The sequence below is a fragment of the Gallinula chloropus genome (genome assembly GCF_964237585.1).
Source record: "Gallinula chloropus genome assembly, chromosome: Z".
NCBI lineage: Eukaryota > Metazoa > Chordata > Aves > Gruiformes > Rallidae > Gallinula > Gallinula chloropus.
Genome location: NC_140089.1, coordinates 13,418,730 through 13,432,173, shown reverse-complemented (window position 1 = coordinate 13,432,173; position 13,444 = coordinate 13,418,730). Strand labels below are relative to the sequence as shown.

General features: G+C 38.6%; 1 protein-coding gene across 1 annotated transcript in view; it reads right to left on the bottom strand.

Moving 5' to 3' along the window:
- Positions 1-3,102: 3,102 nt before the first annotated feature.
- SUSD1 (sushi domain containing 1) overlaps positions 3,103-13,444 on the bottom strand; it is a gene marked incomplete at its 3' end in the record, with an annotated part of 49,908 nt that continues 39,566 nt past the window's right edge. The window contains exons 13-16 of the mRNA XM_084278326.1: positions 12,805-13,060; positions 9,157-9,196; positions 5,930-6,023; positions 3,103-3,241 (exon numbers count right to left, since the gene is read on the bottom strand). Of these exons, the coding sequence (XP_084134452.1) occupies positions 3,103-3,241; positions 5,930-6,023; positions 9,157-9,196; positions 12,805-13,060 (529 nt within the window). The remainder of the gene's footprint in view (positions 3,242-5,929; positions 6,024-9,156; positions 9,197-12,804; positions 13,061-13,444) is intronic.

The window sequence follows — 13,444 nt, the reverse complement described above, 5'->3', positions numbered from 1 at the left end:
CCAATAGTGACATACAGTAGAAAGTATATTTCACAACAAAGGTTTTTGACACCCTATCACAATTACACACACAAACACTGTGTTTTTACTGTAACCCACGTTATCTATTACAAAACAAAAGATAAAAATTAGCTTAACGTAAGCTTACACAGAATTGTTTATCTAGGAATAACAATCTCCTTCCTCTGGAGATGAAAATTTTGGAGATAATGCAGACATTGGTATGTATCTAAACCAAACAGTTTCTCAATATAGCACCATGAATGGGTACAGACCAGCAGTAACAGCATAGCAGTGGTGCGTGGCTTTACCTTACTTGGCCTTGGTGTGGAATACTTATTCCAGGAGGCAGAGCAAAAAATACTGGAAGGAGAATTTCAGTGTTAACTGAGGGAATGGCAGTAAAGAATCATTAGAAATGTCTCTAGAATTTCTTGAACCAATATAGCAATTAGCTCAGCAGGATGCTATGTGCAAAATACAGAGCTGCCAGATGATTCCATAAACGTGAGTGTAAGGATAATAAATCTGAGTAACAAAAGCACCCCTGCAGAGACACACTTTAACTCCATTCAGTTGGCAGGACTGTCCTCTCCCAGGAAGTGTATTTGTATATCCGATCAGAAGTCTACAAGTTTGTATTCACAGTGAAACTCTTTCTAGCATAAAGGTGTATTTCCTTCCAATGTCATGTCAGACAGCTGGCCTTCACTAGCACTACTCTTAAAACCAGATTAATTTCACTGTACAACCTTGTTTCTGTAACAGACAAAAGTACAGCCACTACAATTTCACGTTGTTGTTTTTGTCCAGTCCTATACTAGTCATTCCAAGTAGAACTTCTAAGGTTCTTCTACTACAGCTACTTCTTTATTTCCTACTGGATAAAGCTTTCACTTTACCTAAAAATAATTTTTAAAAATAGTTGAAAAGCTTGGGAGCAACGGAGTCATGTTTCTGAAAAAGAAACACAAACTCTTAACACACTACACATACAATTAACACACTGCAACACAATTAATGTTTGCACAATTATCTGAAGAGGGCAAGGCTAAATTATTTAACGATTTCTCTATGCTTCCCACATTAAACTGAGACTGGTGCAGAGGGAAGAAAGATCAGTACACAACAGAGAAGGCAGGCTCACAGCCAGAGGTAGGTCTGCCAAGAGTGACAAAGGAGGCAAAGAGGGAAACATGCAGGACTGTAGCTGTTCTGGAGAGGTAAAGATGGCAGGGAGTCCTGCCTCCTTGCTCCTCCCATGCCACTCCATTCCTGGGTAGTGATGTGCTGCACTGCTCAGCTCTGCAGGGCTGAGTCACTAAACGCATCATGTAAGTCCCAGCAGAAACATGTTTGGTAAGAAGAAACCTTGCTCTGAAAACCTTACCTTACAGAAAGACAGCCTGGGTAAAGAAGAGGTACAGAGAAAAGAAGGTTACATGAAGACGTCCAACCTTTCACCTATCCCACTGACAAGACAGACTTCACACCCCCAGTCCTGCATAACATGCTGGAACACTGCTGGTCCTGGCAAAGGGTGAAATTAGTTTTCCTCTCACAGAGGATGTTGTACCTGCTTCTCTAAATAATTTCCTGCCTCTCCAGCTCTCCCTTATTCAGGAACAACTGCTCATGAACTCTCTCACAGCTAGTGCAGCAATAGAATGAACCAGAATGTAGTGCAGTCTGTACCATTATACCTTGGCAGCCTATTCCATTGAGACAGGGAATTACAAGCAGAACGTGTGAGAATGAATTCCACAGGAGAAACTGAAAGAGTAAGTATCAGTAAGGTTGTTCTTACTCAATCAGTGAGCATCCCCAACTCTTAATTGCTAATGTAGACAAAGGAAATGCTGGATAACAGAAACGACATCACCCAGATCTGAAAAAAGTATCCCCAGTTAGATGCACCAGCTAAATGCTCTCTCATGTAGCTCTGATTGTAATTCCTTTCTGATGTTAAACTTTAACACCCTTTTTTAAACACACACACACAGAGAAAAGCATTAACACAGTGTCTAAATTTATAAAGCCATCAGGAATCAGAAATATTTAGAATTTAAAAAAAAAGGGTTATCATATATTCAAAGTGATAAAAGGCAAAACATAACCTGGAGTAAACAACAAAACTGAGTAAAAACCAAAGCTCTTGCTTTTTTATTTCATCAGTTAGCAGAATGATTTTGCTAATACATCGAAAAGCAACTTCTAAACAGGAGTGGAAGTAATTAAAGGCACTTGATTCATTCTTACAGAAGGAAAAAAAATGTTAACTGAGAGTATGCCATAGGAACTTGTTTAATTGTACTTTATTGAGTGACTCTAACCAGATGTTACACACTGGCTCATTAACCAGACAATGGTTTAATGGTTTTACTCATTGTAATTAGAGAACAGGGATTAACAAAACTGCACTTAACACAGGTAGCTCCTTATTTAAATTAGTTTCACATATCATTAAAGCTAGTCAGCTTGTTGGCAAACGGCAGTTTTATAGATTGCTGTATTATTTGCAATTATTGCTAATTGCTTTGAGCAGTGATTGCAATCTCTGGAACACATCTGTTGCTGACACTATTTTAAACTGACAATTTCATGGCCAACAGCTCAGTACTTGTTATTGAGCTAATATTACCCGTGACTGATAAAAGTCTTCTACCTTTATATATGGGAATACAACAGGCACTTCATCTGATGTAAGGCTGCATTTTCTCTCATAATGGGCCAGTTTATGTGTTCCAAGGTAGTGGATCCCCCAGATAGTCTCACCTGGATCAGGGGATTATTCATGTAATAAAATACTATACAGACCCTCATTAGTTGTTCATGTCACTGGAATTGCTGAAAGCCTGTGGCCAACAAGCAGGATGCATGCTAACATCTCTGACAGAAACCTGTTTGTGAGGGTTCTCTTTTGCATACCACACCCTCTGGAAACAAGGGGAGACAATGAACATCTCACTTCCAATAATAACCACATTTCAACTGCCCATGCTATAGTAGGTATGTGCTATTCAGATACATCTATACACAACAGATGAAGGCCTTGCTAAGAAATGTGCATTTTTCTCTATGCAGACTTCAGGGGTTAAAACATCAGAGCAGAGAGACACTTTCAGTCTCCAGGAGCGATGATGTAATCCCTGCTTGTGCCACGTCCACTGCAGCAGACAAATGTACAGCCTCGCAGGCTAAAGCAGCAGGTGGGGAGTGCACTGTGCTGTGGAGATAAGAGCTGGGGAAAGAGAACAAATCCCAGTTAAAGAAATAAATACTTTGCAACCATTCCAAGACTCAAGCATAGACCTGACAGAGAACGTGCACCACTCACATCAATGGGATAAACGATAAAGTTTCTAAAAAGTCTTTTAAGACCTAAGGTGCTGCTACAAACTGAGTATTACAGCCAGTTCGAGGTGGGTAGGAAGCGTTCCCATAGGGCCTGCTGACTACCTGACCTATGTTAACCTTGCCATCGACAAGCTTTGGACATCTGCCCAAAGCAGATCTTCAGAGAGCTGAAGATTAGGCACCATCCTTTTGCATCTGAATGAGCATCATATATATAAAATGAAGTAAAAGATTAGGAGGAATGAAGCAAGTTAAATGTGTGACACGGCAACTGAGTAAGAACAACTGTGACCTAATGAATTTTTAGATGAAAAAAAATTAGTAATAGCTAAGTACATCAACAGTCAGACAGTGTACTTTGCAAACCCAGTGTCAGACCTTTACCCACTGAGGAACAGTTAAAGTTGATGACAGCAAGCACACTAAATGGGAATTCACAATCTGTCCCACTGCAGTAATGTAATTCCTGAGGCAGCAGACATGTAGTAAGATGGTAAGTACTTCAATACAGTGGCTCTTTGTGACAGAAACTGTGGAACAGAAAAGCTTAGAGGGACCCCAAGAAATAATATAAGACTATTCACCTGACATCATGGCAAGATCAGCTGTAGCTGTGCCATTCCTGACAAGTATTTGTTTTCCCCACCCAGAAGCCATAGTTGCACCCCATTCACAGCCACCTGTCACCATGCCTCAGTCCCCTACTGTTTAGAAGCACATGGGTACATGTCCCATGAGCACCACGGACAGGAGAAGCTGGGTGTTACTACAGTGGTGTTTTGCCTATTTGTATGTTATGCTTCTTGGCAGTCTCTTCTCTGCCACATTAAGAAACCTACTAGTAGTCATCCTACTCGCAGTTGGACCAATAGATCTCATGTCTTGTCGAGTTCCTCTGTCTCCTTCTCCCCATGGGCCACATCTTTCCTGGAGTACAGGGCCTAAAACAGGACCATGGCTTTACAACTGGGCAGGGCAGAAGGCTGACTCACAAGTTTATTCAAATTACATTCTTACTCAGAAATGCATAAAACTGATGCTTATTTAAAATTAAATGAGTATTTGTTATCATTATAGCTACTTCTTGTGAGCACTGTGAAGTCTATCACAAATGACATCTGGGTTTTTCCTAATGAGATGGAGGAGCTTTAATTCCTACCAAGGATATTCTCTAAAAAGAAGAGAATGGATTCACAAATTTCTCTGTGTGCTTGCTGAATTACCAACTCCTGGCCTCCAACATCACACCACATTACAGCATGACCCCTGTCAAACGCACTCAAGGTACTCAGCTCCCTAAGGAGCTCGTTTTTAAAGACGTCTGAAGTGGAAATTCAGGACCTAATCTTCTCTATGCTTTTTGCAACCCGTTCATACTCATACATGATTCTTCCAGTATTGTCTATTACCTTAAATAGTTCTCCTATCACTGTGTTGCTAATTGATCTGACATGGTTTTAAAAAGCATTTCTATTCCGCTGTGACATTTTTCCCAGAATGACTGAAGTAACTGAGGAGCCTTTCACACCATGACAACTAAGGGATGCCCCTCCTCCTGCTGTAAGCAGCCGCCTGCCAGGAATGCCAGTTTAGACACCAAGACAGTTGTAGCCCCTTCTGCCTCAAATGTCAAAGCTCACTCTTGACAGTATTTTTCAAAAAACCAAAACCAAACCAAGACTGCAAGCTCAAGCTTATCACGGCATCCTATTGCCACGGGAATCACGAGATCCCTTTAATTACTTAAAGAAAAAAAGGCACTGTGGAACCTTTGTTTTGCAGTTCAGATTGTAAGAACTGACTTGAAATTTAGGCAGATACAAATCTAAATATTCCTACTTTCTCAGGTCCTGTATAAGACTAGCTACTCCTATTTCTGAATGCCAAACAAACAGTTTAACCCATCAGTGTTCTCTACTTCACAGCCCCCATGCTGGAGGGTCCTGACCTTTCAAGGGATGTAGATCAGAAGACTGTTCTTAGAGATAAACATATTAAAGCAAAATCAAAGAGGTTGCTTAAAGTTGCTCAAAGCTGCTCAAAGGTATATATTTATTTTAGCTTTGAAAGGAAGACAAGTATGAAGTTACTACCATTGAACTATCACAAAACAGAACAAAATCAATTTCCTAAAACTTTCTAACAGGTTTATCGTGGCCTTTAGCTAAAGATCAACACTACTGGAAAAAAAAAATCCTTTTAAACCTTTTAATTAAAGCTGGGAAGACTAGAAATTGGGTCTTTGCACAGGAAAATTACATCAACATTTTTGTGTTTATGACTTCACTCTTAGTGTAGCACACCATAAAAACTTCACTTATTTAGTTACCATTAAATCAAAACATCTCTGAACTGAAGTCTTATTGCTACTCATTGTCTGAGTTCTTCCTTTATTAAGATGAGCCCCATACTTCTCAGATGTTTTGCCAATGACTACAAAGATAAAGAGGGCATCAGTTCAAGCAACAGACAGAATTAGTGACCCCCTGAAGGAACTCTTGATCATAACTTCTAACACCCAAGAAGCCTTATCCAAACAGGCTGGCAAAAAAAGCTATCTGACAATACATACCGTGCCACTGAGAATGAGAGGAACAGTATAAGACAGACAGCAGCAACTGACCCAAATCCAACAGCAGTCATGTAATGCAGAGTGGGTGACAAACCTGAAAGAAAATATCAAACAATTCAAATAAACAAATACCAAGTAGCGTAGCTTCAGTCTTGTGACTGACTCATGGAGTCTGCTCCAGGTTAAATTACTGCAACAAAACCCAGATGCTGGACTTACTGCTCAGTGAAGTAGTGATGGAGCTGACTACTTAGTAGCTAACATCCAGCTGAGGAAGTAAGATTAAATGGTGTGTTTCACAGACATGATTATCCTTACCCATCCCTCAGTTTCCTGCCTTTTTTCTTTCTTTGATGGCAGTTTCAGTCGTATGCCAAGGTGGTCTGTGGTGCCAGAAAACCCTAGTGCTGTATTAAACAGCTCAATACATATCCTTAATTTCTTCTTTTACAATCTGGGCATGATTTCTCCTCCTTCTTTCTCCACCCCCACCCCCCCCCCACCCCCCCCATTTTTTTTTCCTTTTCTCCAAGTGACAGAATAGAAATAAACCTGGCAACAACAGTCTGGCCCAAGCCCATAATACCAGAAGCCACCCAGGGACAGAACAAAAGGCTTACTGTGACTTGCTGTCACAGTCACAATTACTAAGGATTACTGGCACAGATAACCTGAGGAAATAGAACCTCAATCCCTTTCAGCCACCTCTATCCCATTTTCAGCCTAGTCAAAGGTTATTTCTTACTAGACTTCTAAAATGCTGAATCTTATTCCTGAAAGATTCCATAACCCAATTTGCTGTTAAACCTTGCAAGTTTAAGTATTTAATGTTTTAGTGAAAAATTGAATTCTGGTGAGAATGGCACTCACTTCAGTGACATTACTGTCTATGTCTATGAGGAGAATCCAAGTGCCTGAACATCAGAAAAGCAAGTACAGTTACTCTTTTTTGGCTCATCTGAATGCACAGGTTCAAAACTGGCTGGGTGCTCACTCAAACTGATCTGAAGCACAAAACAAGTAATACAGAGCCATAAGGGGTTCCCAATCAGTTTACCATCTTCACCTAACACTGCCTAGTGAAGCGAGGCTTCTACCTGTGCAGCAACTCTCACCGGTGAACTTACTGTCAGGCTGTCAAAATGAAAGAATGTCAGTGGGGTCCTACAAGCAAAATCTTTCAATCCAGAAGCATGTTCAGATTTGGTAAAAATTATACCCATCCTTATATCACTTTTAACACCAGTTTCTATAAGAAAGTTATGCATCTCTAGAGCAGATGTCACCTGTCCATAAAAATGACAACCGTCCTCCCCACACATTCCAGGAATATATTTGGTGAAAATGCCTCAAAATTAATTTTACTTGCTTGTGACAGAAGGAAGCATGCTTTTAACAGCTTTCTACAACTTTTTATGACAATGATTTGTCATATCATGTGTAGCTTTGTCTAGAAGGCATCTGAAACAGGCCCATTTGGTTCAGATCTAATTTAGATATTACTTCCACACTAAGAAATGATCCTCAAAAGATTCAGAGAGCAAAAAAACTCTCAGTCCCTCCAGCTGCAGAATTACATTAGGCCAATGATACCATCTGGCTAGAAGTCCTATAGGGCCTACAAGAAAGCTGGAGAGGGACTGTAGTGACAGGACAAAGGGTAATGGACTTAAGTTGAAGGAGGGGAGATTTAGATGGGATATTAGGAAGAAATTCTTCCCTGTGAGGGTGGTGAGGCCCTGGTACAGGCTGCCCAGAGAAGCTGTGGCTGCCTCCTCCTCGGCAGTGCCCACGGCCAGGTGGACCCTGCCATGGGCTAAGCAGCGGGTGTCCCTGCCCTTGGCAGGGGCTTGGGACTAGATGGGCTTTAAGGCCCTTTCCAACCCAAACCAGTCTGGATTCTGTGATTCAATATGAAGGCAAATAGATTTAAAACAGGAAGCCAAAGGCCTGACTTCTCCTACTCCCATTTTCCAATACCCATTCCTTTAATCCCAAAACTGAAATATACCCATTTGTAAGACAGTCTCCAATGATGCTCTGCAAGATGATAAACTAAAAATTCAGAAGAGGACAGTCTTCTGTCTTCCCATAGTTATTTTGCAAGCCTTGCCTTACACAGCTCTAGCAACAGAGCCCTCAAACCTAAGGAATCCATACTCTCAGCCAAGCCTCCACATCCACAAACTGCCTTAATTATATCGTAAGTCCAGTAATAAACAAACTAATTTACAAGAGTAAACAGCAAAAGCTAAACTAGAAATAAGCACATAGTTGTCACCAGATCAGTAATAACACAAGTCAGATGTGGGTTTTGCGAACAGTGGAACAAATGCCCCTCAAGCACTCCATGCATCACATCATCTACTATCATTCCAAAGTGCTTCCTCACTCTTTAAAGTGACTGCATTTCCTAAATCCAATTTGTGAGTCTTTCAGTTTGAAAGCAGAAGTTAAGAGAGTGTAGGGGACTCCAGTGGTTCAGCTTAGTTAGGAGAGAAATGTTTGCTTTTTGCTGAAACATGATGAAATGGGTGGAGAGAGTACTTTCTACTACGGCAAAAATAAGAAAAACAATCCCTTGAGGACACCAAACTTCTCTGAGATTAACTCACTCACTGGAGATGTTTTATTAGGGAAAAAAAAGAGAAAAATGAAAAAAGATAAAACCATACTGAGAAATTCACTGTTTTTTAGAGTTATACCATTATACTTTTAAGGAACTGTACTTATAAGAACAAAAATTAGCCATATGTTTTATTTTTGCAGTGTCTTTTACTTTCCTGAGTTCATAAAAGGATTTAATTCTCCAAGGACAACCTGAACATACCAAAATAAATAATGTGGCTTCTAAAAGCTAGAAAAGATTTTTTTAGGGAAAAAAAAAATCTTTTGGTCAATATAGAACTACCTTCAAACAGGCTTCTAATATTTCACATCGCCTGTGCTTCAAATGCTTCATGCACAAAAATTGCTATGAAGATGTGGTGCATAAAAAGAATAATAGAGAAAAAATAGGGAGAAAGCAGAGAATCTGTTTTAACATTAATCTGCGAGGGCAGAATACTGAAGTCCAAGGAAAATTTTCTGCTACTAATCTTTTCAACCCCCCAAGTCAACTAACCACTGATGGCAAATGAAGAAACATCCACAGTAATCATTAGTTTATGCTGCCCAGCAGAGTCATGACAATTCCTGTTTTTTCATTAAAGGAAAAACTTACTTACTTTTAATATGTGCCCAAACAGCACAGGACTGAGTTCTCACCTGAAAATGAAAACATAAAAGTCACTGTTCCTCATGAGAGATAATTATTGTCACTAACACCCTCTGCAAGAGCAGCCATACACAACATACTGTATTTTATTACCATTGGGAAAAGAGTTTGCTATTCCCTGGTAGCAGCCTCTAGCTTGTCTGAAAAGATTATAAACTCTAAAGGTAGGATTAGGAACAAAGCTTGAAGAAAGGCTGGCTCAAGTCTTTTATACTTTCAACTCTTCCTTTCTTTCTACCACCTAGACATGCAAGTAACATGGAACGATAGTTGAAGCTGCTTGGATATGAATTCAGAATTAATGAAATTCTAAGATATGACTGAATATGCTGTGTTAACTTTATCCCCATGTAGAATATATATATTAGAATACAGTAGTTAATGGCATGTTTTTCAAATACTAGATGTAGGAGTTATGACAACTTGCTTAGAATTTTTAACAACTTTTATAGAATATTTACAGTAGTTCATGTTCACTATAGTTGAGTAAATGTTTATCAAGGGTCTGCTTTTGCAGACTTATTTAACAAGTTTGGGGTTTTTATAGTAAGCTTTGGTCCCTGCAGGGCTTTCTCGCTCTCCCCCAGCATATATACACACTCATACATACACAAATTCTATTGTAAGTTCTACTGTCTATTGTATAATTACTGTGAAGTTTATTTTTTTAGTGCTTCTATACACACTTTCCTGCTAACTGACTTTCACAGTATACATACATGGGTGTTTTTCATGTTTAGGCAAAACATGGATTATGCTGCTCTGGGTAACAGTATGTTACTGAGGGCTAAATTTGAAGCACTTTCACAAAAAGACAAAGGCATGTTTGTATGCTTAATCTTACTTTTTGTGTTTCTAAACGCTGAATTGTGGAACCTCAGTATTTCTTAAATTAGTTTTCAGAAGGAATTTTCTGGGTATTTAAAAAGAAAACATGAACACAGAAAATACTTCTAAGAGAGAAAGAATGAAGAACAAGGGATAGATGTAAAAACTCAAGTAAATGTCAGATTCTGGAGGGAGATGAGGACTGCCATCATCTTGAAATAGCTCCATGATATCCTCTGGTTTGCAGGAAACTGGTTGTCATCTGACTATCTGGTAAGTTACAACTTTATAGTAGTTCAATAATTTGCACTGTATAGTAAAACATTTTATAAATCCCCTTCTCTAATGAATTAGTACCTTTCCAGAAAGTTAAAAGTGAAATTACTCCTCAAACTACTTGAATATCCATGTATTTCAACATCTGTTCCATCCTGGATATTCACAGATAGCTAAACTGGAGAGTGTACCGAAAGTAAAAAACCCACAGCAGGCACCTTGTGGGGACCTCAAAATCTGAGCTTGGGATGAAATGGAACAGCTTACTTGTCTTAACTGTGTCCACACAATTTTATCTGCATTGATTTTTCCACTCTTATCACAAAGAAATTACACTAGGTATATTGAGGAATAGTGGCAATAAAAAGTCACAGCCAAGCCACAATTTTGCTGCATGAAGGATACAAATTGTACCACTCTCAGCATGAAGAGGAGTGGAGCCAGAAGGGACTCTGGAGGACGCCAGAACATGCAAGTACAATAATGAGAACATTAGTTAGAAGTCTATGACTTGTATTTCTAATGTGTCTGTATTCAAATGAAAATCTGTTCAGGAGTAAAAAACACTACAAAACACTGATTTCACATGTGTTATAATTTGAGGGCTAACTGAAGAGCAGGTTTTTCAAAAAGGAGACTTAAATATTATCTCTTGAATCCAAATTCAGTTACTTATCAGACTTTCAGAAATTCTCAAAGCCCAACAATTTTCCATTTAAAATTCGGAATTTCCTTAATTTCTTAATACCAACAACTACACAAACACAAGCCCATGAGAGTTGAAGACAAACCAGTGTTTTTGACCCACAGTGTAAATGTTGTAACACTGTATACTTCATCAAGCCATACAGGAAAGTGTATATTAAGGAGTGGATGCATTCTAAATAGAAGGATGCAAAGATTGACTTCTACAAATACCAATAAAGATCTTCCATTAAATCAGCGGCCTAGAAAATAATATATCTGGCAATGCTAGGGATGAAGTATCAGGAAATAATCTATATGAAAGAGAAATAATATAACTTCAAAGCAGTTCAACAAACAGCTGGTAGAATTGCATAAGCAATCTGTGCTGTTCTGTGCAAGAAAAGTCAAATTTCAATACAAGTAAGAATAGAAAATATAAAAGGGAAAGAGCTAGAGAGATCAATGTATACACAAATGAGTTCAGTGATGTATTTAGGAGTCCTCAGTAGCTGAACCTGTATATATTTATCTCATTAACAATCCTGCTCATGCAGTAAAATTTTCTAAAAACCACAGTTCATTTTCCAAATTCTAGGATATTTTGGATAACTTAATGTTATTTACAAAGTGAATGCCTTCAAATGTCGTTTTTCTACTTGTTCTCCTTTATCCTAAATTAAATTTATGACAAAAGACAGACTTGTATCAGGATCAGAAATCACTTTATCTGTGCTATAAAAAGTTATCAGTCTACTTTTAAAGTAGATGCTACACAAAACAAATGCTGCACAGATAGAAGATAACAGTATCAGATATTACATGCACTTGCTTTATTTCGCTTGCTCTGGACTGAGGCAGAGTTATATTTTTTCATAGAGGCTGTTCTCACTTACTGAGATTTGGGTGCAGGTTTCCAAAACTGTAGACAACTATTTACAAGTGACCCACAGACAGTTTTTTGTGCTGGATTCACAAAGCCCTAAAAGTCTATTAATTTTTTGGGGATGGCAGGATGAGGCATTGTTTAGTTGATTTTTCTTTAGGATGGGTTGCTTTGTTCTGTTTCTGTACTTGACTTTCAGGAACTGCAAGCACATGAAAAGTCCATCACCTCTCCTACTGCTGAGACATATATTATGAATAAATTACAAGCTGTTGACCCCCAAACTAGGTAACAACTGGAAAACTAGTGGCATGGTAACATCATGTTAGGCAAGACAATGGAGCATAAAACAGCTGCACATTTTAGAAACGTTTTGTTTCTATTTCAAATACATATTTAAAATAGCAAGAATTAATGCCAGCAGTATGCTTTTTTCCATAAGGCCTTCCCAAGCAAGCTGGAGTAGACTTTCATTGCTACGTGAATGGTAACACAGATGATACAATATATTTTTCCTTGTCATTTGGAGGAATATTTTGCTATAAAAATTAAATTAAAAGCTAAAATGAGTGCATTTTTATTGCTAAGAAGTAATTTTCATTCTTATCTTCATCTCTTTCACTAAATTCTGGCCCAAGAAACATGCTCTAAATTACTGAGGGCAGTGATGACCCTTCTTTTTAATTTTTTTTCTACTGTTTGCCTTTTGGCATCCAGATTCTTCAACATCACACTGATAACAACACCTGCACAGAATTACAGGAGTTATGTAAAGAGCTCCAAACTTAACCTATCAACTAACAGATCCTCGCAGCACCATGATTTTTTTTTTTTTACAATTTGCACAAAGCAAGTAATTCCTTCTTTTTCCCCAGCAACATTTCATTCAACAGACATAAAGAAAAGATTTCAAAACACCATTACCTTATTCCATTCACTTATTATTCTCAAAAAAACACAATACTCTTCTCCCAGCTTTAAAGGAGCATTATAGAACTTCCCGTAGTAATGTCTGTCTCCAAGAGCAATTGACATGTTGTCAGCAACGTCCTTCGCCAGGAATTCAGCTGCCACATATCCTTTAACATCAGTGGTGTTAGTAAAGAAAGTTGTAGCAGCAAAGGATTCACAAATAAAAGTGCTTTGCAAACCCAGAGGAAGCACAATCACTTGATAAAGACTAGAGTAAAACAAAAAGAGTAAACATTAGCCCTCACTTCAATGTACTGTGCATCAGAGATTCTTCAGTTGACCTTGCCTTTTCTATCTGCATCCCCTTAACTGCTTTTCATTATCCATGTCCAATACTAACGCTTCTCATACTACAACACTTCTCTGTGTGTGTATTCGATTGTATTATGAACCAAAAGCACTTCATGTACAGCTTACAGCTGGCTCTCCTCATCACATGCACGTTAGCTTTACATGTTCAGATGAGCATCAAATGGAGTTATTGCAGGCTCTCTTGCTCCTGTCATCCAAGTCCAACTACGAAACAACACATCACTGGCCTCTACAAAATTCTTCATGGTTTCCCGGAAACATGTTTTTTCTATTTAAAGAA